The 23,758-nt window shown below is 51.1% G+C and overlaps 4 protein-coding genes across 4 annotated transcripts; 2 read left to right on the top strand and 2 right to left on the bottom strand.

Annotated features, from left to right (window-relative positions):
- Window positions 1–938: 938 nt before the first annotated feature.
- ptger4b (prostaglandin E receptor 4 (subtype EP4) b) lies at window positions 939–3,833 on the top strand. Its single transcript, XM_037264945.1, has 2 exons — window positions 939–2,031; window positions 2,092–3,833. The coding sequence occupies exons 1-2, from the start codon at window positions 1,228–1,230 to the stop codon at window positions 2,569–2,571; spliced, it is 1,284 nt and encodes a 427-aa protein (XP_037120840.1). The 5' UTR covers window positions 939–1,227; the 3' UTR covers window positions 2,572–3,833.
- A 345-nt stretch (window positions 3,834–4,178) lies between these two features.
- Window positions 4,179–6,976, bottom strand: ttc33 (tetratricopeptide repeat domain 33). The gene is made up of 4 exons (XM_037264951.1): window positions 6,715–6,976; window positions 5,464–5,545; window positions 5,250–5,381; window positions 4,179–4,600 (listed from the first exon to the last, which is right to left on the bottom strand). The coding sequence occupies exons 1-4, from the start codon at window positions 6,942–6,944 to the stop codon at window positions 4,235–4,237; spliced, it is 810 nt and encodes a 269-aa protein (XP_037120846.1). The 5' UTR covers window positions 6,945–6,976; the 3' UTR covers window positions 4,179–4,234.
- A 400-nt stretch (window positions 6,977–7,376) lies between these two features.
- zmat5 (zinc finger, matrin-type 5) lies at window positions 7,377–9,713 on the top strand. Its single transcript, XM_037264964.1, has 5 exons — window positions 7,377–7,538; window positions 7,608–7,670; window positions 7,765–7,845; window positions 8,828–8,936; window positions 9,024–9,713. Exons 1-5 carry the CDS (start codon window positions 7,412–7,414, stop codon window positions 9,160–9,162), a joined length of 519 nt encoding a protein of 172 aa, XP_037120859.1. The 5' UTR covers window positions 7,377–7,411; the 3' UTR covers window positions 9,163–9,713.
- cabp7b (calcium binding protein 7b) lies at window positions 9,203–13,784 on the bottom strand. Its single transcript, XM_037264959.1, has 5 exons — window positions 13,571–13,784; window positions 11,227–11,370; window positions 11,046–11,158; window positions 10,831–10,978; window positions 9,203–10,766 (listed from the first exon to the last, which is right to left on the bottom strand). Exons 1-5 carry the CDS (start codon window positions 13,677–13,679, stop codon window positions 10,639–10,641), a joined length of 642 nt encoding a protein of 213 aa, XP_037120854.1. The 5' UTR covers window positions 13,680–13,784; the 3' UTR covers window positions 9,203–10,638.
- Window positions 13,785–23,758: the final 9,974 nt, after the last annotated feature.

A 23,758-nucleotide genomic window follows, 5' to 3' on the forward strand; every position in this document is an offset into this window, starting at 1 on the left:
CTCAACATCCCTGTGCGGAAAGCGGTCATCCGCTTTTCCGCGTTAGTCATAAACATGACAAACGTTTATTGGTGTCTTCCTCCGACTTGCACCTTTAACCCGTGGCTGGGGGAGGAACCTGACTCCCCTGGAGCAGGGCGGAGGCAGGGCGGGGGTGCTCACTCCCGACTCCCGGGACGACAACATGGAGCTGGAAATGCGGCGGCCATCTTGTTTGTTTGTTTTTTCTTTGGAATCTCGCTCAACTTGGCAAGCGGCGCCGACGCATTGAGACTTGTCCTTCTCTTAGAGCGGGGGGGGCACGTGTATCCAAATGATCAACTTTCTCAGGCATCAGAGGTGCAAGTGCGCTCGGGCAGGCCGTAAATTTCAAGCGGGGTGTTTTGATCGGCTCCCCGGAGAGGCCCTTTGGTCACATGACCCGCTTTTGCCGAGTGCAACTGGAGAATGGGGACGTTCCCAGGCCGGGTCCGTTCATCCCGTTCGCGCGCTGCCAACTTCTTGCCGATATACGTCAGCAGGAGATAAAACTAACCTCAAATATTGGGGCCGATGAGTCCCCGGGGCAGCGCCTGTTTGTGCCTTACTTTGAGGCATTCGGGTCGGCTGCCAGGAAATTCCGCGTTGCTGATCCTCGTGTGCTGAGCACGTCGAGGTTGGCCGGAACGCTTAATGACAAAAAATGTTGGTCCATCGTGAGTAGACCTTCAACATAGTCGGCCATTTTGGTTCAGAGCGGAGCTGCAATTCCAAGGGTTCAAACAAGGAGCCTCAAAAATGTTTTGAAAATACAACCCCCCCAAGCCACTTTGACATTTGGGCGCGCTGTCTATTATGCGCACAAACAGCCCAAGAAGCGACGCCTGAAAGAAATGTTGACATCTCAGAGTTTTACGGCCGTTTCCAAAAACGGCCACTTGCATCGCACATGCGGATGTTTTTTTGCACATCAAAAAAACAAAAGCAGAAGTCAAGTAGAAAGTGCAACCCCCAAGGCAAAGTGAGCTGTTGCTTCATTTCTAGGAGGAGCAGGAGGAGGAGCTGAGGGGGAACAACCTCCCCTGCACTCACTTGCCGTCAGAAACTCCTGAGCGGAGCTCGCACACGGCAGCACGGCAGCAGCGCAGCACGGCAGCAGCGCAGCACGGCAGCACGGCGCGGCCGGCACCGCAAACTTTTCCACGCTGGGATGTGACTTTTTCCTTCGAAGCAAGCTTGAGGGGGAAGATGAACGCCAGCGCCCATGCGCCGCCTAGGACCTTCCAGCCGCCCACCATCCCGGTCATCATGTTCATCTTCGGGGTGGTGGGCAACGTGACGGCCATCGTGGTGCTGCGCATCTCGCGCAAGGAGCAAAAGGAGTCCACCTTCTACACGCTGGTGTGCGGGCTGGCCGTCACCGACCTGCTGGGCACGCTGCTGGCCAGCCCCGTCACCATCGCCACCTACGTGCGCGGCGGCTGGCCCGGCGCCCGCCCGCTCTGCCAGTACTCGGGCTTCGTCCTGCTCTTCTTCTTCCTGGCGCAGTTGTGCATCCTGTGCGCCATGTCGGTGGAGCGCTACCTGGCCATCAACCACGCCTATTTCTACAACCGCTACGTCAACCAGCGGCTGGCGGCGCTGGCGCTGCTGGCCATCTACGTCAGCAACGCGGGCCTGTGCGCGCTGCCCAGCGTGGGCTTGGGCCAGGTCAAGCTGCAGCGGCCGGGCAGCTGGTGCTTCATCGACTGGCACGGCGGCGCCAACCGCACGGCGGTGGCCGCCTTCAACCTAGCCTACGCCGGCGTCAACGCCGCCGTGGTGCTGGCCACCGTGGCGTGCAACGTCATGGTGTGCGGCGCGCTCATCCTCATGCACCGCCGCTTCGTCCGCCGCACCTCGCTAGGGGCCGGGCGCGGGCGGCGCCAGGCGGCCCGCGAGCAGCCCGCCCGCCGCAGGAGGCTGGGCCGGCTGGCCGGGGCCGAGATCCAGATGGTCATCCTGCTCATCGCCACCTCGGTGGTGGTGCTCGTCTGCTCCATCCCCTTGTTGGTGAGTTGACTTCATTAGCGACGCCTTCTTGTCACTATCTGACTAACATTGTCTCTCCAGCTGAGGATCTTTGTGAACCAGCTGTACAGCAAGCAGAAGGAAGAGTGGACGGGGCTCAACAAAGACCTGCTGGCCATCCGCATGGCCTCCGTCAACCCCATCCTGGACCCGTGGGTCTACATCCTGCTGCGGAAGACGGTGGTCCTCACGCTCATGGAGAAGATCAAATGTCTCTTCTGCAGGATGGGGCGGGGCCGGCGAGGAGGCGGCGGCGGCGGACAGTTCCGCTGCGCCGGCGTCCGCCTGTCCTCCTCGTCCGTGATGTCGCGGGACTCGCCGTCGCTGGTGTCGCGAGGGTGCCCGGGGACGGCGTGCACCTCGCAGACCTTCCTGTGGCCGGCCGAGGGCGGGACGGGCTCCTTTCGGGAGGGGGCGGCCGGGGGCGGACGCGAGCCACACAGCCCGAGCGAGCGGCCCAAGCCGGCTTTGCAAGTGTCACTTACGGACGGGACGGCAAACATCCAGGAGAGGATTATCTGAGCAAAGACTCTCCGCTGGCGCAAGTTGTCACTAAATCTCGTCGGCCGGAGCCGAACTTTTTTTGAATGAAGCTTCATGGCCAGTTGTGATTCAGCGCCTGGACTGGACTTACAGCCAACCCCCTTTATTGCGGGGTTCAGGACGCATCTGCAATAGAGGAAAGTCCGCCATATCGAAAAAACTAAGAGAAAAAATCAATCAATCAATCACACATTTAACCAAAACGCACTTGGTCAAGTACAGTGAACCCCGGCACCAAGCGGATTTTTTGGGGGACCTGTTCTTCATGACTTGTCGCCATCTTGTGGCCTTTTAGTGCCAAGGAATTACGTTGAGATACATTGAGGAGCTTCATTTGGACAAAAGTAGTGCTTCGTTACCATCATGTGGCATCTATGGCGATTCCAAATATTTCTGGGAGTCTGACAATTGTAAATCTTTTGGGTTTGTACTGCCTAATCTTAATTTTGTCATCAAATGTGTCTGTGTTAGCTTAGCATCGAGTAAACAAAAACAAAGCCTACCTTCGCTGTTTTGGCGCTCTCGGCCGCATAGTCGTCCAAACGAGAGGCAAAGCCTGCTCGCTTCGAGTCCCGCCCAGCCGCCTCTAGAAAACAAAACGACAATCAGACATCGAACAGCAAATAGTCAACAAAAGCGTCATCATTTTGTCCCAACAAAAGTCTGCTAGCTTAAAATGTTAACATAATAGCAAGTGGCAAAAATGAGCATAGCCACATGACTTGGTGAGTCTTACTAGAGGTTCATCTCGCCTTCTGTTTCTTCTTCTCTTTGCTAACCCCACTGCATCACCTCAAGTAGCGCTCAGCGCTGCCGTCTTGTGGCGCAAGGCGGCGCTACATTCGGACTTGCTTGAATGCTGTAAAAAATAAATGGTAACAAAGTTGAAAAATAATCTGTCATCAAGCAGGGGGTTCGCTCAACAGAAATATTCTCCCATCCCATTTCCGAAAAGTTGCTTTTCCGAGAGCGTTAGCCACGTGCTACGTGACCAGTAAGCTAGTCAAATGTGAATGCTGCTGTTGCCAGAAGCGAATGTATTTTGCGTATGGGAACGTGCACGCGATGGTCTTCTCCGTGAGAAGGTGCAGAGATTTGGAGGCCGGCTTTCGGGGTATCAGCGCCACCGCCGACGTTGCTCACTTTGTCATCCTGCCTTGAATGTTTGAAAGGAAGCGCAGGCAGGAAAACTCTTATCCTTGTACAAAATGAGAGCAAGAATAAAGTTGTTAAACATCTTTTCCCCGGGTGTATTTTGACTTCCTAAAGATGAAGATTTACAGCGTAGGCGCAGCGCCAATCGCACAAAAAGTCGACATCAATTCATCTGCTTATGACGCAACTTGGAGGGAGAGGGTGGGGCAACACCATGAGGACGTGACAATCACACATACAAAAGGAGAAGATGAAAAAAGGGAAACGTTTCATTTGGATTCCAGGGCATTTCTTTTATTTGGTGGTGTCCAAGTGACAGGAAGCGAGCCTCGGCCAGTTTTGAAAGTCACTGTAAAGCCAAGACAAGACAAGAGTGACGTCTTTGCGGGCCTATTCAGATCTTATCTTGGGTCACGTCTTTTCACTCAATCCCCTTCCATGACAATCATCCCATCCGTTTGCGCGCAATGACTGGCGTATTTCCTTTTCAGAGTCTTCTCATTTTGACAAAGTCTTCCCGCAAGGGCTCCGCCGCGCCCCCCGCCGCGCCCGCCCCTGATTCCAGCACCTTCCCCGCCGCATCCACCACTAGGGCGCCCGGGCTGAGCGGACGGCCCGCCTGGCGCCGGGCGACGGCCTCGCACGCCGCCACCACCTCGTCCGACTCAAAGTCAAAGTCCCCGCCGAGCTCCGGGGGATCGGCGAGCCGCCGGTCGGTCTCGGCTCGCCGGCCGAGCGTCTCCCCGGCGGCCGCCTTCTGCCGGCGCAGCGTCCGCGCCCACGCCAGGTCGTCCTGCCACAGGGCGGGCTCCCACGGGCGCAGGTGGACGGCCACCTGGAAGGACCGCAGCGCCTGTGCGCAAAAACGCACAACGATCCAGACTCAATGACACGTCGCCTAACGTTGCCTTAGGCAACGCCGCTAGCTTGATGCTAACACACAATGCAAACTCCGTAGGCAGGCTAATGAAAGTAGCATCAATGTTCCATCAAGTGAAGAACAGTTGGTGATGAAAGGTTTCCAAGTATGCAAAACGCTGAAACGCGACTGCACATGCCTGGGTTAAAAATAGATGCGCACACACAAGCTGACTGCCTCGCATTGTGTGTCTGACTTTCACCACTTCCTATTGTATTGGCTGTAAGACGGGTTGCGCAAGAAGAGGGGGGGGGGGTATTTTTGGAGCCCCCCCCCACCCCCCACGATATGCGGTGCAACTTTCAAAGTAGCGGCGGGAAGCAATCGAGTAAAAATACAGCGGCTTTGTTTCGTTTTTTTTTTTTACTACACAGGTTTCTGTACTAAGAGTGTGCGTACTTTTGCAACTTGTGCACACGCACGCCCAGCATATTCAAGAGGCGACATGTTTAGCGTGGCGGCAACACTGGCAACGGCCGGCGCCTGGAGCGCTAGCAGTGATGTTTGCAGTCAACAGGCGCAAGTGACTGATCTTAACGGCTTATCAAAAAAAAACTAGGGGGCTGAGGCCATTGTGACTCACCAGGTCGACCTCCCCCATGGTGAGCTGGGCGCGGCCCAGCGTCTGCCAGGCCTCCCACCACACGCGGCGCAGCTTCACCGCCGTCTCTGCCGCCTTGACGGCGGGGAAGGCCTCCCGCAGCGTCGTCAGCACCTGCGGCCGGCCCAAGAACAAGTCATGTCGTCAATTCAAGTTAACATTCGCGCTATTTGGGTAGGAGCCATCAGTCAGTCACCTGGGCCTTCATCTCGTACAACAGCGGGTCGTCGGGAGTCAGCTGAATGGCCTCGTCCCACTTCTTAACGGCTTCCCTGTGCCTGGGGGAAGGGAAAAAAACAAAAAAACAGGTTACTGTCTTTTGACATCTGCCGGGATTAGCGACGGCTTCAACGCAAGGCGAGATTTCAAATTTGATGTAAGCTAATGTTATGTAAGCTAACAAAAGGCCCGCGTGTTTACACAGTGAAGCCTTGCGTGATATGGCTTCTTATTGACAGATTGCTCTTGCCCAACCTTGTCATATTATCGTATGCTTGAAAGCGAAATGGCTTCCAGTCCTGTCACAGTCATTGGCCGCTCTCTCATGTTCGTTGCGGTACAAATGGAAGTGTCGAAAGAGTCAGCAAACCACCAGCGTACCATGTGAGGAAATGAAGCAACATGTGTGTGCGCTTCCTATAGTCGGTGTGAAAGGTCCACGCTAAAAACGGGTTTCTGTGTCCACAGAAAAGACAAACAAAACATCGAATGGAACAACAAGCAAAAATCCCCTTTGGTAAAAGTGCAACGCGAGGTCGTTTTGCCGTTTTCCCAGCAGGCTCCGTTTGAGTCGGGCGACATATCGTGCGTTTGAATTTCACCCCGTGGTTCAGCCCCATTCAAAAGCAATGGCTTGAAAATCTGCCAAATAGCCGGGCCTGCAAATGTGCGTCAAAGAGGTTCAAAAGCATCACCGGGCATCATTTCCGTACAAATGCAATTATCAGCCGTTGCCCGTGGCAACACACGGCAAGCATTTGAGGTCTCGGAGGGCAGATGGACTCATTGAAATGGAGTTAGAAGGGTCAGCTACCCGGCCGGAAAGATCAGATAACCGCTCACCGTGTAATGTCGTTTGGGATGGGGACCTGGACTGGCGCAAGCGGACAAAATCTCGGCCACTTTCTTTGAGGACATTTGACAATGGCCAAAATGGCAGACTTTCTGTCTTTTATCAGCCATGGATGTGGGAGACTTTTGGGTGGGTCAAGTCATGAGCGACAAGTTGACCACATTTCGACTCAAAATGGCTTAAAACGGCCCAGGAAACACTTCCATCAAAATTCAAGCGGGAAAAGACGAGCGTGGTCACAAAAGAAACTCGGAAGTCAGGGCACCACTGCACTGGTGGACGTTTTTCTTGACAATGGCGCCACCTGTTGGCCGCTTTCCGTTCAAACAACAACAAACAAGAAGAAGAAGAAGAGCAATCCTCCGAACTAACCACCTGTTTTGCTCGGCCAGCAGGACGCCTTCGTCCTTTAGCGTCTTGCTCTTGGCTGCGCACTCCTCCAGCAAGATATCCCGGCGGCGTTTGACGGCTTGCTGCCAGTCCACTTCCCCGTCGCGCCGTGACGCCGCCGCCGCCGCGGTGCCGTCGTCCGCCCCCTCGAAATGCTGAGCTGCCGACCTCGATACCTTCTCGCCCGCTTTCCTCTTCCAGCCAAAGGATGCCATATGCCCGGTGAGAGAGAGAGCGAGAGAGAGAGCGAGAGAGAGAGAGCGAGAGAGAGAGAGAGCGCTCGGTGTGTTCGGGTTAACTGTACAGAAAAGAGACACATGATTTAGCCCGCTCCATCGGCGTGATCATGTATATCGATTGATAAATGTGAACACGTACTATGTCAGCGCTCGACAAACAAACGCACGAGTATTCATCATAACTAGGAAAGAATCCTGACAGAGCTGGATGCGACTAGTTATGCCTGGAGACCGTGTTGACGTCATCAATACGCGACAGCTGTTCCGTTTTGGTTTGCCTTAAAAATAAAGTTAATCGGGTGACTTGAGAAGCCTCCTTACTTCGGCACAGCACTTAAGGAAAACGATGTTGATTTCTATTTTTCTATCATGTGATCCAGGGGCTGTTTGAAAGGCAACTCATTTGAGTGATCGTGGCAAAACAAACAAAAAGCGGCGAGCTCATGGGCAAAAGATATTTCTGCGACTACTGTGAGCGCTCTTTCCAGGACAACATGCACAACAGGAAAAAGCATCTGTTCGGCGTGCAGCACCAACGAGCCAAGAAGGCCTGGTTTGACCATTTCAGAAGTAAGCCAAATTTGGACCATGCTTGTCATTGGATTTGCCTTTCCAAAATGTCATGATTGTTTTTGCCAGGCTACGCCGATATTTGGAAAGACGAACAGGCAAAGAAACCCTGCAGGAAGTTCCTCCAAAGAGGTAACACCAAAACGCCGCTGTTGCTGACAGCTCAAGCGGAAATGAAAGGTTTGAGGAGACCAATGATCAAATGTGTCGTGTGTGTGTGTTTCAGGCATTTGCGATTTTGGCCCGAGCTGCAGGTTTTCTCACATGTCCGAGGCAGAGATGTACGGTTTGCAACGGAAGATGCAAGGTAGGTGGTTGGCCGCACGAGGACGCTGTTGGCGTTGAAAAGAGAGAAAATCATTGCGCTTTCCCGTTTTTAACAGCACGGTACAATTACCTTCTATGGACCTGTCCGTCCTTCTGTCCATTTATCTGGACCGTGTAAACAAAGCAATCGATTTTAAAACGTAATATTTACACAAGAAATGACAAAAGGAAAATGTCTGTCTGTCCTCCAATTGACAGTGTTAGCGCTCGTGGACAGACAGACAGACAGACAGACGCGCGCATGAGGTAGCGAGCGACGCCTCGTCTTCCCCCTCTGCGCGCCAATGCTGTAAATTTGACAGTGCGGCCCCGACGCGTTGTTCCTTGACGTATTTTGACCATAAAAGGAGCCGTGTGAGGATTTGTTACTTGATTCGAAAAATACGACGAGAGCTGCAGAGCACGCGCTGCTTGTTAAATCAAAAGACAAATACCGTCTAGACGTTTGTAAATAAGTGATGTTGCTGGCTCTTTGCCTCTAATGCAGTGTATGCCAAGCTTTATTGAGGCAAGGCACGGCACGTATTTGACACTCTCCCGGCCGGCCGAAGAAAAATGTCACATATGGGGAAATAATGATGACTGAAATGCACTCACTAGTTACTCAGTGGGAATTTGGAGCCTGCTTATTTGAACACCATTATTCTCTTGCATGAATGGCAGCAGACGGAAACCTCTTGCGTAATATGCATATCTATTATACTGCCCCCTTGCGACCAAGATATGCGAAGGCCCATCAAATCAGGATGCACCAACTTTTCAATTCTGTTCTTCTATCTGAACTATACAAATGTAAAACATTTTAGAGATCTATTTTTCTGAAATGAAATCGACATTCATAATGACGGTCATTTTCCAAGCTGTGAGGTGGAATTAGCCCATGATTCCCCGCCGCCGCCGCCGAATGTTTAAGAAGAATCTAGTCCAGACGTCGGTGAATAAGTCATGAGTCTGTCTCGCAGATGAGAGACGGCGCTCGGAGGGCTGGGAGGACCCGAGCGAGGCCCGGCCCAGCGTGGCCGCGTGGCTGACCACCAGGGAGAAGAGGAGAAGCGGCCAGGCCAGCAAAGGGTAGGGATCGATCACGCACGCACGCAAGGCCGCCCTCCCTCCCTGGTGCCCGCTGAATGGCTTCAATTGCATTATTCATCTGCTCAGTGTGCAAGACCAGCAAGAGGAGGAGCGCACGCAAGGTGACATCCCGCCACAGATCTTCTCCATCCCGGACCTGCCACCCTCACTGGTGCCGCCTCCTCCGGGTGGCTGGAAGGCTGAGGGCAGTGCGCAGTGGGGATGAACATTTTGTTCAAGTCAAACCTGACATTGTGCAATTTCTCTTTTTTTAATTAGATGTCATGCGTTTGGACAGCTTTTACAATACATCAGTCTACACCTGATACGGTCAATTTTACACAAAGAAGTCAGATCGAACACACACACACACACACTCGCGCGCACACACACACACACACACACACATTGAACATGTTCATATATTGCTGATAATTTTGCAATCCGTAGATCCAGCATTCCAACTACATTTTTCAAAGTGCTCCACATATTTCACATTTTAAATACGTGACAAAAGGCACCTGACAGAAATGATAGATACATACTTTTTGAGGAACACTCCAAGACAAAATACACATTGACAGTAATATCTCGTGTCCCGTTCGCTATTTTTGCGTCTGTACATTGGCATCGAAGCTGCTACTTGACATGATATGTTCCGATGAGGAGGTAAACGGCTAATGTCATGCCACGCTCACAATCTTGGTCATCGTGCGTACACGTTACATTGCTTTTATTGCATCCAAAAAATAAAAAGGGATTCAAGTCTGCAAAGTGCACCATCGTCCACTTTGAGCATTTCCTTACCGATCCCGCTCTTGACAAACATTTTGGTCGCCATTAGCGGCACAAATACGCTTTTGCTAACATCTAAACAATTGTATTTCTTTTTTTTTTTTTTGGTATAAAATAATCCGCCTCGGAGCTAGCGCCTGACCTTCTCCAGTAAGAAAATATAAGCGGAATGCATATGTGAACTCACTTTTCTCATGATATGTCAATTTATTCTTGTCGACGACTTCAAGTGACCGTCACGGAGAAATGATCCCGACATCAAAGTTGACTCGCGCATTGTTGCATAATTTCACGCACACATGTTGCATACAATCGACGTCGATGATATTGCACACTTGTTGCACGCCCCCCTCCCCCCCAGGAATTTAGTAGTACTTTGCACACACACACACAATATCTTCCCTCATGACGATCCAAATCAAAGCGATGGCAAGGAAGAGCAATTTTGTCACAGTTTGCTGCAAATGTCTTGTGAGGCCCCGCCTCCTTTTGTTTGTTTCGCCGTCGGATGGCAGCGGCACCTTACGATAAGCGGCACAGTTATGTCGGCAACGCGTCTCTTTGACGAGATAAGAAAGAAGATGAGAATTCCAATCGGGGTTGTGAATGCTTTCTAAATTGCTTCATCTCAGCTGGATTCCAAACCATCCACCGTAAATGAAACATTTCAACAACAACAACAAAAAGGTTTGGCAAGCATAATGTCGCTGCGATTGATCCAAGATGGCCTTCTGATGTCATTTGAAAGCGTAAACAACAGCTGAGTCGGCAATTTGGAATCGAGCCTCTGAAGCGGTCCCCTTACTGCACAGTGGTCGACCCGATATTTCCGTTTGTCCCGTTCGTTCTATTGCGCAAGCTGGTGAAAATACCAAGAAAGAAGATTTGCTTAGCGGGCGCGTGTGCGTTACTTCATTCCCCGGCGCAGCATCTGGTTGGCGGCGATGAGCATGACGCTGATGATGAAGGCGATGGCGAAGGCACAGATCAGGCTCTTGCGCACACACGTGTGCTTCTCCTGTTGCGTTGGGCTCGCTGTGGGAACAGCGTTAGCGGTTAGCCGTTAGCGTATACGCCGAGCGTGTAGCGGTATACGCACTGTCAATGTCCACGTGGGACTCGGGGCTGTTGAGATGGTTTTCCTCGGTCATGATGATGTTCTCGATGTCCTTCATGGTGAGGTGGTCCCGGAAGGTGTCGTACAGAAGACGCTTGAGCTCGTCCACCGTCAGCTTCTGCATGTCGCACTGGCAAAAACATTTGCTCACATTGTTGCCCGTTTGGAGGAGAGCGTTGACCTTTCCTGCGGCCTACCTTCCAAAAGACAGAATCAAAATCTGCTCCGTGAAACTTGTTGGGCATCCCGGCCGCAGACAGTTTGGGACCCAGCAAGGTGACAAACTCGTCAAAGTCCACCTGACCGTCACCTGAGACCCACCACATGACATGAAATGGGAGACCTCCTTTGAGGAGACCTCCTTTGAGGGAGCCTCACCGTCCATGTCCAGTCTCTGGATGATGACCTCCAGCTCCACCTCGTTGGGCATGTAGCCCATGGAACGCATGGCCATGCCCAGCTCCTGTTTGGAGATGAAGCCGTTGCCGTCGCGGTCAAACACTTTGAACGCTTCTCGGATTTCTGGCGGCAAGAAAAGAAGAAAAAGATCACGTGAGAAGTCGCTGTGGACTACATCAAATGAGAGTTGCCAAAATGTGCGAGCGCACAGCAAGCCATCGACCCGAAATGGCTTAGCGCTGTGTGGAGGCCTTTATCAAGCAAGAGTTGATTGATTCCCCCCCCCCCCTTTTTTTTTGGCTGCTGGTGTGAAAGAGAAGCTTATGTTTGATCTGAGCCCGGCGGAGCGGGAGCACACATCACAGCCAAGAAGCCAAAAAGCTGCCAGACAAAGACGCTCTAAGCACAATTGCTTGCGACAGAAGGGCCGGACGGCATTTCATTAAGTGCCTTTTGGCAAGCGCTCCCTCCCTCCCTCCCTCCCTCTCGCCGGCCGCGCCGCTCCAACGACCCGCATCCCCAATATTCTCTTTCAAGCGATACCAAAGAGCATCCGGCGTGAAAAGCCGCAATCGTTTTGATTCCGTTTCATAGGCTACCTGTGCGCAGAAGGCCGCTATGTTAGCTTCCCGCGCTAGCCGGCACCTAGGTCGAGATGAGCTGAAGGCGCAAAACACCGTCGTTACAAACAATAACGCTCCGTTTTTATTGATGGACGTCGCAGTCTGCGCACGATTGCCGAGTTCCTGAATGCTAACGCTAAGCTAGCTGGACAGTGGAGGTGAACGACAAAAGAAGGACAAAAGGCTGAAAAACAAGGTCAGCAAATACACTCAGACTAATTAGGAGGGAGGCACAGGGACACAATCACAAATAAAATGGCATGAATCGGTAGACGGAGGTCAGGACCGTTCTCGGCGGACGATAAAGAATAGACGGCGTTTCTCGGAAGCATGTTTCAGGTGACTTTTCATTTTGTCATTTGTTTACATTTCATTTGTGTTTGTGCAAAGCTAAATATGGATGGAGAGTTCAATTCCATGAGGGCTTCTTTTTGTGTTTTGTTTTGCAGCTGCAGCAACCAGTCACGCACTTTGTCATTCATAAGAACCTCAAATATTGACGGGCAATTTGCCAGCAGATTGAAAGCCATGATAAAAAGCCAACACGCACGGCTCCTGTTTGTTTTATCTTAGCCGTCGCGCTAACTCCTGTTTGAGCGCTTTTATTTCTGCTCTCCACGTGACCTTCCGCGTGGCATTTGGGACGGGGAGCTTCACGTCAACGACTTACCACCAAGGACGTCACCTGAGCGCCGCTTTTGGAGGGCAATTAAACAACAACACAAATGCGCCTTTTTGCTCATTTGCCATCCACGTCACAATGCTTCACAGTATAAAAAAAAAAAACCCAACTGACAACCCCCCAAAACACAGAGCAGCGAATCGAATCAGCTGTCCACCTCCCGAAGGAGTCTGGACGGCGGGGGATGAATCACGCGCTTCTATGGAGGCCCTGAAATCTTCCAATTTGCTTCACTTCTATTTTTTTTCTTCTTCTTCGTCTTCTTGAGGTGCGACACGAGCGGCTGCGGCGACCTATCGTTGCAGTGCATCAACATTTGGCGCTAAATGTCACTTGCCGCCGCCGCCGGCAATTCTATACGCTTTTCTCCATTAGCATGCGCATGCATCACTTGACAGCCCGAGGCAACACGCCATACATACATATGACATGCTTACCACATAGCGAGCGAGCGAGCGAGCGGGCTCGTGTCATGGATATGTCTCAATGCGGATGGACGCATCAATATGCGGCATATTGCGAAAAAAAAAAGGACTCAAAGCAACCTTGGCCACTCCATTAGGTACACCATCGCAATCAGCAATCGAGCGAAGCGTGACAAACGATTGCGCCTAGCTTCATGCTATCATGAAGTTAGCATCCATCAGCAACACACACAAATGCGTAGATGCTCGTTTGTCTGTTTCCGTCTTGCCATTGGGCGGTGACCAGTCCGGGGCGCACCGGTCGCCCAAACTCACTTTGAGGACATCATTTAAGGAGCCTCCAAAGGAATGAAGGTTCAACAAATGCACCTCAAAGATTAAAAGACTGATGACAGAAGTTTTGAACTGAAGACGAAAAAGAGCAGCAGCCGTCTCGTCGCATTCAGTTCGACCTCTACTCAGCTCAGAAGTTCCAAGCACTTGACAAACACAAATTGATTTGTGAGGAAAGTGACTTTTGGCTCAATCCGATTTTTCCAAGTAGTTGAATGTGACAAGTTCCGATTGAAATCTTGCGGCGGGTTGCGACTCACCCTCCAGCTCATCCTCGGGGAGACTGACGGGGGGCCGGTAGGTGAGAACATCCGGGATGGTGCAAAGCCCCTTGTACATGAACCTGGTGGTCACAGCGCGCACCGGCATCTCTGCGTCGAGGGGAGCGAGCCGACCGCCGGGCCAAGATCCTCATGCAGCCCCCGCGCAGCGCGGCGCGGCGTGGCGAAAAATCCTTTGGATGCTCTCCCGCCCAACCTCCCTCCCTCCCTCCCGCTGCCACTTCAGCGCTGCATGATTTCTCGCCCGCCGCAGAGTATCTTCGATGACAGAGTCAGCTGGCGCAACACCCACCGCAGCCCCGATCGGCAGATGTCTGCAAAAACACGACGGCCAGGGAGAAGAAGAAGGAAAAAGAAAAAAAAATCACATTGTGGTGTTTGCGGCGCACGCGGCTTCTTGCGTGCGTGCGTGCTGCAAACTACTTGGCGCCTCCTCGGTGCGGCATCAACGCGCCTCGGAACGCTCACTCCCGGGAGGCAAGCAGCATCTCTGCCCGTTTCCAGGGATTCCTGGGGACCCCCTTCCTTCTCTTGTCTGCCCCTCTCACGACTGAGTGCCACTCACCCACTCGCTCGCTCACTCACTCACTCACTCACTCTCTCCACCCCTCCCTCTCTCTCTCTCTTGCGCTCGCTCTCTCCACACACACATAAACACGCCGACTGATATCCAGAAGACACACTCACATTTACACACAAAGGGCCGCTGAGTTGTGTAGCAGCTGTCAAGGCCCTCGACGTGCTTCCTGTTGACGCAGCATCCCAAGCAACCGGTGGTCCAACGCAATGGCCGAGGATGGAACCCTCGACCCACCTGTGGGTCGGGAGACGACCGCTTACACACCTGCATACAAATTGATGGAAGAAAAATCCTACTTCTTGCTAGCCACGCACAGCTAGTCTGCTTTTTATGCTCATCTCATCCAATTTTAATTAGTGGCATTTTTCATGAATGTCTGTTTACCCTTCACTAACGATTGGCGCTCCCATCACTTTTTATTATCCTCGTTATTTTTATTATTGCCGAGTTACGAGCCCGGTCTTTGTTTTTGCGTCGACGGATGATGATGAGGACGGGATTATGCAAAGCATTCTCGTCTTCTTCCTAATTGGACCATCTTTTGATGAACGGACGCTCGTAAATTGTCCATTTCTTTTCGAGTATCATTTCATTGTCTTGCGCTCTTTGATTGCCTCACAAAATTAGATTTTAACCGAATGTGTGTGTGTTGTTTTATTGTAACCTCAGCAAATGAAAGGGGTTGGAGGCACAAAAGTAAATTTGCATTTTGATTTGAAACGAAACAAACGTCCGCTTAGCGGCTCCCTGCTCAACTTTTCTTTTGGGTTACTTCAGATCCAATTTGGTAAAAAAACAAAATGGTGCAAAAGGAAGCTTCACACTGAATAACAATGGCAGCAGCTGACTTGCGTCCAAGTTGTGTTGTGGCAACACACATTTTGCTGCCCACCCAATCCCTTCTTCCCACAAATGGAAGCACAGATGTCCACTTGAATATCTGGCAGAGCAACAACGATCCAACCTGCGCCATCAAGTTGGAGCCACTCGATTCTGACAAGCACTGAGCCGGCCGGCCGGACTCTCTCCGCAGTCATTACTGTTAAGTTAATTAAGGAGAAGGTGAACACCCACGACCCGCCAAACCCCCGCGGCGACCGCACTCAATGTCACATCCGCGGTACGGCCAATCCAAATCAAACCGAGCCAGCCTGAGGGGCGGGCGCAGTGTGCCACCGACACCGCCGAGGCAACGGACCTGAAAGGTCTCTCACACACATCACATTCCTCCCAGAACAATCTCACACTGTGGCGCACATGGACACACACTTTTCGGCCAAATTAGCTGAAGAAAGGAAAGCATGAAATAAGAGAAAAATATGAGTGAGCATGAAAAAAGCAACAAAATGGAGAAGATGAACTTCGCAAAAAGGGAAGAGAAAAAACCTGATCGCATTTGCTATCGAACGAGTGATTTTTGGGACAGGAACAAAGCACATTTTTACTCAAGCCACCGCATCTGTTTGCTCGTTAGGTGCAAAACAACGTGGATAAACGGCGCCATTTTGAAAAAAAGGACACTTTACAATTCATGGCTTCGTGGGTCGAGTTAACGAGGTCGTATAGCGGACGTCGTGACTTTACGTCGGCGGTGTCATTGGGAGACGTTGACATTCATCCGCTGCTGCATATGTTCATTATTCGCTTCACGAAAACAAGAAGGAGCAGGAGGAGGAGCACGCTTTCCATCTCCCGGGATCAGGTGGGTCATTTTGAAAACAAACAATTTGCAACAGCCTGGCTGGCCCTGACCAACGGCAAACGCAATCGAATCCTTCAAGCTAACAGCGCAGAAACAAGTTGAAGGCTGGAGAGAAAAAATAAAATAAAAAATCCCATCAGCGCCCGCTGCATCCAAACATGGCGGCGCCGAGGATTCATTTGTGATTATTGATCGTGTCGGTAATTGAGTGAAGGACCTTTCGGGTTCCAGAAAAATATGAGGTCGCCCAACAGGCGACGTAGGGTCGTGAGCGGATTGCTAATAGCTTAGCGACATTGGCTGCATTAGGGAAGGCCCAAAACACAATTGGCTGAGATGAAAAATACAGCTGCCAGATGTTTTATGGATGGATTAAATTTCATTTTGCCGATCCCACAGAGTGCCGCTATTGATTTTTCACAAAGAGTTTCTTGATTCTGGTCCGGCGTCCGTCATGACGGATCTCCTTCATTACCTGCGGCTCAGGCAGATGGCACGCGTTGTCATTAACGGGACGCTCCCGTGAATTATTCATCCCGGATCGGGCCGACCGATAATCGCCGCCCCGCGTCTTTTTATTGAATGTCGAGACATTGCGAGCGACACATCCGAGTGATGTATTAAAACATAATGAGGCCGCGGGTTGGCACGCTGGCCCGGCGAAGGACGGACGAGCCGCGTCGAGAAGAAGAAGAATTGCCCAGGCCAGCCCGTGGAAAAATCTTCTTGCCGTCCTCTCTCTCTCTCTCTCTCTGTCTGTCTGTCTTTTCGGGGGCGCTAATTGAAAGTGCGCAGGTGTGATGCACAGCGCTGTGGGACTTCATTAGTGTAGCGAGCGCTTTCACCTGACCCATTTTCGGAAAACCCGGCGGGCCTGCCAGAGCCGTATGACATCCCGACTTGCTTCGACACCGCGAGCAGTGATTAATTGACGGCTTTGGCAGAGCGCTCCGCAGGGAGGCTGGCTCCAGGAGAGCGACACTGCCGGCCGGCCAGCCGAGGTCCACTTCGGCGTGGCGATGATGGCGTTGGCGTCCCCAGACGGACCACAAGGAAGAAATGCGTTTATGCTTCAACTGCCTCAACTGGGACAAATACTTGTTAACCACCGACTGGCTTCCTGTTTTGTTTTGTTTTGTTTTTTTCCACTCCTCTCGTGGCCACGCGCACGCACACACTGAGTGATGCAAATCTTATTTCACTGCGTCAACCGGGGCAACCCACTCCTATTCATATCTCGATCAAGCCGTACCGCATAGCCAGCCCCCCCCCCCCCCCCCCCCCCCCCCTAATTTCCATTTCAAAAGGCTGCAATCTCTTTAATTTCCATGAAATTGGGCGTCTGTCAGTCGGGTATAGGCGCGACGCCGAGGCGCAGCACGTCAAAGCTGCGGCTTGTGGTCACCAATATTAATATCAAAACACCGGCGCCGAGCGCATGACAGGATTCATCTTTACCCGATTCGGAGACTTAATCCAATTACACAGTGATGAATCGCACTCATCCTCAGGAGGGGCAGGCTGGGGGACCAGCCTAATAGTTTTAATCAACATTAGAGCGCTAAATACACGCCCCGACCGAGCCGTTCTCGCACCTCCGTTGCACTGGCAGCATTATGTAACGCCCGATTAGACTCACTTCTAGCCGCAGATTTCTTTCTTTCTTTTTTTTATCTCGGCCAAAACACAAGCATTTCTTGACCCAATTCTTCAAATAGAGAATTGGGTGTATCCCCACCACCACCCAGAATGTAGGTCACCATCTTAAGTCTTGCTAAAAGGTTGTTCAGAGAAACACACAACGCTTCATCATTTCCGGTTACTTTTGTTTCGGGAATATACTGTATATCGCAGACTGTATAGGGGCAATTGAGAGTTGCAGTGCCAGGTTGCGCCACCACATGCCAGGCAGCAGCACTGAGCTATACCAGGGAACACGCAACACAAGTAACAGCAAGAAGAAGAGGACGACATTCATTCCATTTTTTGAATTAATTGGCCAATTAATCAGTTATCCGAATTTAATTGGCTAAATTAGCATCAGCCTTAAAAAGAGTCAAATTAACCGTTCATTTTTTTTCCCCGACAGCATCATTGAAAACTTGATCTTTTTATCTTTGCAGCGTCAGATGTTTGCTTCCTAACTGAAGGCGTTTTTGGCTGACGGGTCAAAAGATGGCGAGCGGCGACTGAAGCGATAAGGCCACCCAAAACAAAAAATACAAAAATCGCCCTTGTGCAAAGGAGCCAGAACAATGTCTCATTTTCCAATTAAATCGGACTGGCTCAAAGACAATGGCAAACAGCTTTGCACAAAAGGACGTCAAAGAATGCAATTATGCGACCGCAGCACAGGAACTGATGGCAATTTTCAAAGGTCATTGGCAACTTTGGAGCCTTTCATCCCTCTTCTTATCTTCAGCACCACGCTATTTAACATCAAAATGGGGTGGAAAATGAAAAAGTGTGTTTTTTTGCATCGCACGGATATGATCCTCGACGTTTGCCGTTTAAACCGAGACCAACGTTGACAAGCGATTTGCTCTCACATTTCCTTTCGAAAGCGGCGATCAGAATTTCGACGCAATAAAAGCCGGTCGGACGCTTTTGCGGCGCTTCAAAGCCCAATTTTGAAATGTCACCGTGGGTCAGTTGGAGGTGCCCGCAAAAGCACTTTTCTGCTCCTCTGCTGTGATGAAACTAAAAGCGAGCGGAGGAACACGATCGATCTGCCGTTGTGAGCGGACTCACAAACGCCCGTTGGAATTTCTACCAGACTCGACAGGATGAGAAGACAACGACAGATTGTCCCGCGAATGCCGCCTAGCATAATGCATTAGCGCAAGCTAATTCACTTTAGCCGGAACAAGGGCCGCTTGGACGTGAAGGTTGCCGTTTTGGCTAGGAAGCGGCGAGCTCAACATGTTGGCCACTCAATTCGAAATAGCACCAGTGAAAAATGCAAACAAGTTCCAGTTTTGCAATGGTGCACGTTTGAATGGAGTCAAAGAAAAAAACAATTATCCTTGACCTTGGCTGCGCATGGAAAAATCATTTTTTGTTAGCGTTTAATGAGCATCTTGGAGCGCAAGCCCGACCTGACAAGAGCCGCTCCTGGACACTAATATTTTATCAGCGGGAACGCAATCTCCCTCCTCGGGAATGGCGAGCGCGTCGAGCGCCAAACGGGCCAATACATTTCCCCGCCGAGAATTCCATCAGGGTGCCACGTGATAGCGGCCCAGGACGCCGGCGTGCCGTTAAACGCTTGCTCACTCGCTCGCTCCCTCCCTCCCTCTTTTTGCCAGACGGGACTAAATGACAGCAGACAAGCATCCGCCTCATATCCTGATTGACGCCTCCCGCCCCCTCCCCTTCTCTTCCGGACATGCCAGTACATTTTGTGCTAATGACCCGCTGGAAGGCCACCGTGATGGAAAGTTACAATGGCAGCGAGCAGCGGGCAAGGCTTGTTTATGGCCGTTCCGGGAAACATTTTTCGCTTACCGCACTTTAAATAAAAGATGTTTACAAGTATTCCCTAGCGAGGGCCCTCAATCTCACAAATAAAAGACTGCCCAAGAGGCCCAGTGTGCTCGCTTCAAGCCGCTCTGGTTTGGGCTTATTGGTTGTGCCCTCCCTTATCTGCAGAACAAGACACCGGATCCTGATAGGAGAGCAGCCAGCAGAAGATTAGTGCCATGTGACCAGAAAAAAAAAAAAAAGATTTTTGGACCGTGACTGTCACTGTGGATTTTTGGCCTGCTCCAACACGTTCTACACATGGCCGTCGGTTTTTGAGGGAGCGCCTTAATCCAGCCGAGTCTTTCAATGAATAACAATGCAGAACTGCATTTGGGATCCGCCATGACATCTGTTTCCAATTTGCATTCCCGAACGTACCTGCTCGTCTCGCTCGCTCGCTCGGACAGATAAGCTCTGGCAATTATCCTACCCGGACACGTATCGGAGCGACCGTGGGATGATTCCAAGGCATCAAAGATGTCTCTCCGAGATGATGGCTGTTTTCAAGAGCCGCTTGCCCTGCCTGAAAGCCTTCAGATTGCTGTCGCATGCTTCACTGACAAGAAGAAAAAAAATCCCCCCCCCCCCCGTGTGTGTGACGATTCCCCCAAAAATTCAATCATGTCGGTCAACACGATATTGCCAATTGAGATGAAGTGGATTTGTTTTGGCCTCTCGCTGTGGCAGACACGCTTGGGCTTCACTTGAAAATGAAAAATTATTCATGGCTCACTCACAGCAAATACACCAAAAAAGACACGCCGCTCTTTTTTTTTTTTTTTTTTTTAGCGGTGTCGTCGTTTTTTTTGCGCGACTTGCCTCGAAGGTGACGCAACGTCGGAGGAATCAAAGACCCCGGCTGCCGCCTTTAGATAAGAAACGGGACTACGTGGGAAGCGCCCGCCGGTCCAAACAAAGCGCCAATTGTAAGCATATGAAGACGGCTTATCGCAAAAAAAGTGAGACAGTGTGACTTTTTTTTTTTTTGCTCGCAGGAGAAGAATTTTGAAAAATCCTCAAAGTTTATCTCCGTTCAGCCGTCGACGATGACTTCTCGGTTCTTTGCGATAACGCTTGCACCAGACAAACTCCAAGTTGACCTTATCAAATTGGAGCTTTCTCAAAAAGCGCTCAAGCAAATCCGCCGAGACCAGCTCGCGGGAATGAGCCGGGATTAACGTGATTCTGGACAAAAACTGGCCCGCCGACCCAAGTTTGAATAGGCAGGCGGCGCAACCGACTTCAGCAGCTAATTTGTCCTCGTTGGCGTCCTTGCACAATAAACTCCTCCGGTGGAGCTTTTTAATGGGCCATGCAAAGAGCAGAATTGCCACAAAAGATGAATTATTGAGACTCTGCGGGAAGGAAAGGCTCCGGCCCAAGCCGTGAATAGGTTATAGAGAAATAAAACGGACTCTTATGAAAGGAAAGAAAAAAAGTCATGTTGGTTTTCTGCACGATTGAGCTAAAATAAGAATTTGATGGTCGATAGACTTAAGCGAGATGGAAAAGCTCAAGTGCTGCTGTCTGGACAACAAGTCTGCCGTCCGTCCAAATCTAATTGGCCGGCCTTTCATATAAAAAGCCTGGTGCTTTTATATTTGCTCGTCCCCAGAGTGGCTCGGCGAAGCTTTAAGCGCACCTGCCTGTCGGAGTTGAGATGATGCGTGATGGATGACTGCGGCTCGACGCCATTTTGAATCTGCGGCTCGGGCGGAATGATAACCGCCCTGGTAAACAACTCAAAGGGAAACGCCACGTCTCGCAAGGTTAACAAAAACAAAAATCTGATTCTGATACGGCGAGCCGAGAAGATACGACGTGCGAGGAGTTTTAATGAGGTCAAACGACAGATTTTTTGACCTACCTGCAACGGCACAGGACAACACAGCAAGGCATCACTGACGTGCCATATCGAGGACGCAAAATCTTCAGGCTTCTGCAAGCAAGCAAAGCAAAAAGTCAGCAAAAGCATCATCTGAAATGACATTAATCGGAGCTGGCGTGTGATTTAACGTGAGGGTGTGTACACTTGCGCAACATCAGTATTTGTATTACTCTTGAATTTAGTTGGACATATAGGTCACATTAATGGTGGAAAAAAAAAAACCCATGTTCTTATTTTTGGATGTTTCAACAGGGGTGCGTAGACTTTTTCTATCCACCGCATCTTTTGATCCAAACCGTATTGTGCGGATGAATATTGCTGCTACGAACTGAGCTCAGGGAATATTGATAAAGTCGCCGCCTTTTCATCGAGCTGATGCTTTCCGCCTAACCTTTCATTTGGACATTTGGCTGTCAACTTTGTCACCGCCGCGCCCTCAACCACCACTAAATCCTCATCAATCCCACTCGCCGTCGCCAGCGTGAGGACCCGGACCTGACAGTCGTGAAACGGCCATCAGCAATTGGTTGACCTTGCCGATATAGATGACGGCCGGCGGCAGACGACGGCAGACGACGGCAGCGGACGGCGCCACCTCGTCGCTCAAGATGACACGGCGCTACCAAAAAAAAAAAAAAAAAAATGCCATTGTGTCAACAGCACACATCAATTATGGACAGAGGGGATACAAGGACACGAAAACAAAGAGGACAACAGAAATCTTCAAGATGAGCAACCGTTTGGGTATTTATGACAAGTGCATTTGGATTATGAATACCAAAAGTGAGCTTTTGCACATCTTCTGATTTGAGTCACCTTCCACTGTTGCAGCACCTAAAAAGATTCCTGAATCTCAATTGAGAGCAATTTGGGGTGACGGGACGCGCCGAGGCAACGGCCGCGATCCTTAATTGCGCCGCGCCGCCCGTCTTGGTCCAGGCAGATGTTCCCGCTCAATGTGTATGCGTGTCACGCCTCATCCTAGAGCGGAATATTTACATACGAGATGGAGGAAGAAAAAAAAACACACGGCTGCAGCGTTAAGGTGCCAATTTTGCAGGTCGCAGGGTGGCAAAGGTAAGGCCGGTGGGCCAAAGGTGGGCCAAAGGTGTCCCGTACGTAGCCTACATCTACATGGTGCCTTTCAAAATGTCCATTTTTTTCCATCACAAACATTTGCCTTCTGCAATAATATTCCAAGCCAGAAAGGTTTTTCCGTCTTTCGTCCTTCCCGGACGTGACCTTTGCAGTCGTCACCGTGAAATCAACTTAAAAGTCGGCCTTTCATTTGGACTCGGTATTTAGATAATTGTATTGAGAAATGGGACTCGACACAGGGGGGGCAAAAGTGTGGCGCGAAGCAGAACGTTCCGCTCGGATCCATTTGCTTAACAAGGCCCGTGTGCCCTTCGATGCCGCCGGTCCGTCTTAAGGGCAAACTCCCACAGGAGATGTCGCTCGCCGCATGAGATGACTAACAATTACAACCTTGCTCCCAAGCATTTATCATCAGAACGTTTCCCGACATGCGTTTGGATTGGCCGCGTGACGACACACGAAAGTGGCGCAGCGTGCGGATTGGTGCGTCGATTGCTTTTAGTTGAGAAGCGGGTGGCCTCCAAAGCCATGAGCGTCATTAACATTGGAAACAGCCAATGACCAATTCATAAACTCCACAAATATACGCGCGCGCACGCACGCACGCACTCGGCTTAATTAGCCCGCAACTCGAGTTTTAAGGAGGAGCCACGCGTGATACCTAGCGGCTTGTCACGCGCGTGGAGGGAGAAATAATTGCACGTTGGCTCGACATTGTGTCAGCGCGGCGCACAAAGCGGGAAGCGGCATTTTATTGCCATTAAACGGGCCGTGATTCTTCTTCACGAGCACTTTGAGCGGCTGATTTATGACTATTTTTCCTTTCGCGCCGAGACGCAATTCTTAATGGCGCGCGCGACCCGAGGCGCACCTGCCGTTTGCGCCGACTCTCATGAGACAAATATGATTCATGTTCTTGCAAGTTACAATCAAACGTGACAATCGAATAAATACAAAGCTTGAAAGGAGTTGGAAGCGCTTGGTGATGTTTGACCGCTTGTGTATAAGATGTGTCAGACTCGGTGAAGCGCGAAGCAGGTGAGAAGGACGTGACCCCCCTGAGGACATCTCCCCCCGCTTCTACGTGAGCAGATGTCTTCTGCGGCGGCGGCGGCGCCCCGTCGACTTCTCGCCCCCGCCCCTCGCATGCCAAGCTGCCCCTTCTCCTTGAGCGTCCCCTTCTGCCGTTTCCCGGCGTAAACATGGTTTTCTCCTGCAAATCGATTCCCGGCACGGCGTGTCGTCACATAATCGCGCAAAGGTGAAGGCGATATCGCGAGGAAGAGCGGATCAAGGACACCAGGGAGGAGAGGGGGGGCTGGGGGGGGGGGCTGCTTTCCCCGTTTGAAGATAGATTGATGGTGGAGGAGCAAC

Source organism: Syngnathus acus, chromosome 12 (assembly GCF_901709675.1).
Source record: "Syngnathus acus chromosome 12, fSynAcu1.2, whole genome shotgun sequence".
NCBI classification, from domain to species: Eukaryota; Metazoa; Chordata; class Actinopteri; order Syngnathiformes; family Syngnathidae; genus Syngnathus; species Syngnathus acus.

Coding starts and splice junctions, on each gene's coding strand:
- ptger4b (XM_037264945.1), top strand. CDS start 1,228: ATGAACGCCAGCGCCCATGCGCCGCCTAGGACCTTCCAGCCGCCCACC. Junction 2,032..2,091: donor TCTGCTCCATCCCCTTGTTG/GTGAGTTGACTT, acceptor TTGTCTCTCCAG/CTGAGGATCTTTGTGAACCA.
- ttc33 (XM_037264951.1), bottom strand. CDS start 6,944: ATGGCATCCTTTGGCTGGAAGAGGAAAGCGGGCGAGAAGGTATCGAGG. Junction 5,546..6,714: donor CTGCTGGCCGAGCAAAACAG/GTGGTTAGTTCG, acceptor CCCTTCCCCCAG/GCACAGGGAAGCCGTTAAGA. Junction 4,601..5,249: donor CCATGGGGGAGGTCGACCTG/GTGAGTCACAAT, acceptor TTTTGCGCACAG/GCGCTGCGGTCCTTCCAGGT.
- zmat5 (XM_037264964.1), top strand. CDS start 7,412: ATGGGCAAAAGATATTTCTGCGACTACTGTGAGCGCTCTTTCCAGGAC. Junction 7,539..7,607: donor CTGGTTTGACCATTTCAGAA/GTAAGCCAAATT, acceptor TGTTTTTGCCAG/GCTACGCCGATATTTGGAAA. Junction 8,937..9,023: donor AGCGGCCAGGCCAGCAAAGG/GTAGGGATCGAT, acceptor TCATCTGCTCAG/TGTGCAAGACCAGCAAGAGG.
- cabp7b (XM_037264959.1), bottom strand. CDS start 13,679: ATGCCGGTGCGCGCTGTGACCACCAGGTTCATGTACAAGGGGCTTTGC. Junction 10,979..11,045: donor TTGATTCTGTCTTTTGGAAG/GTAGGCCGCAGG, acceptor TGTTTTTGCCAG/TGCGACATGCAGAAGCTGAC. Junction 10,767..10,830: donor GTCCCACGTGGACATTGACA/GTGCGTATACCG, acceptor CTGTTCCCACAG/CGAGCCCAACGCAACAGGAG.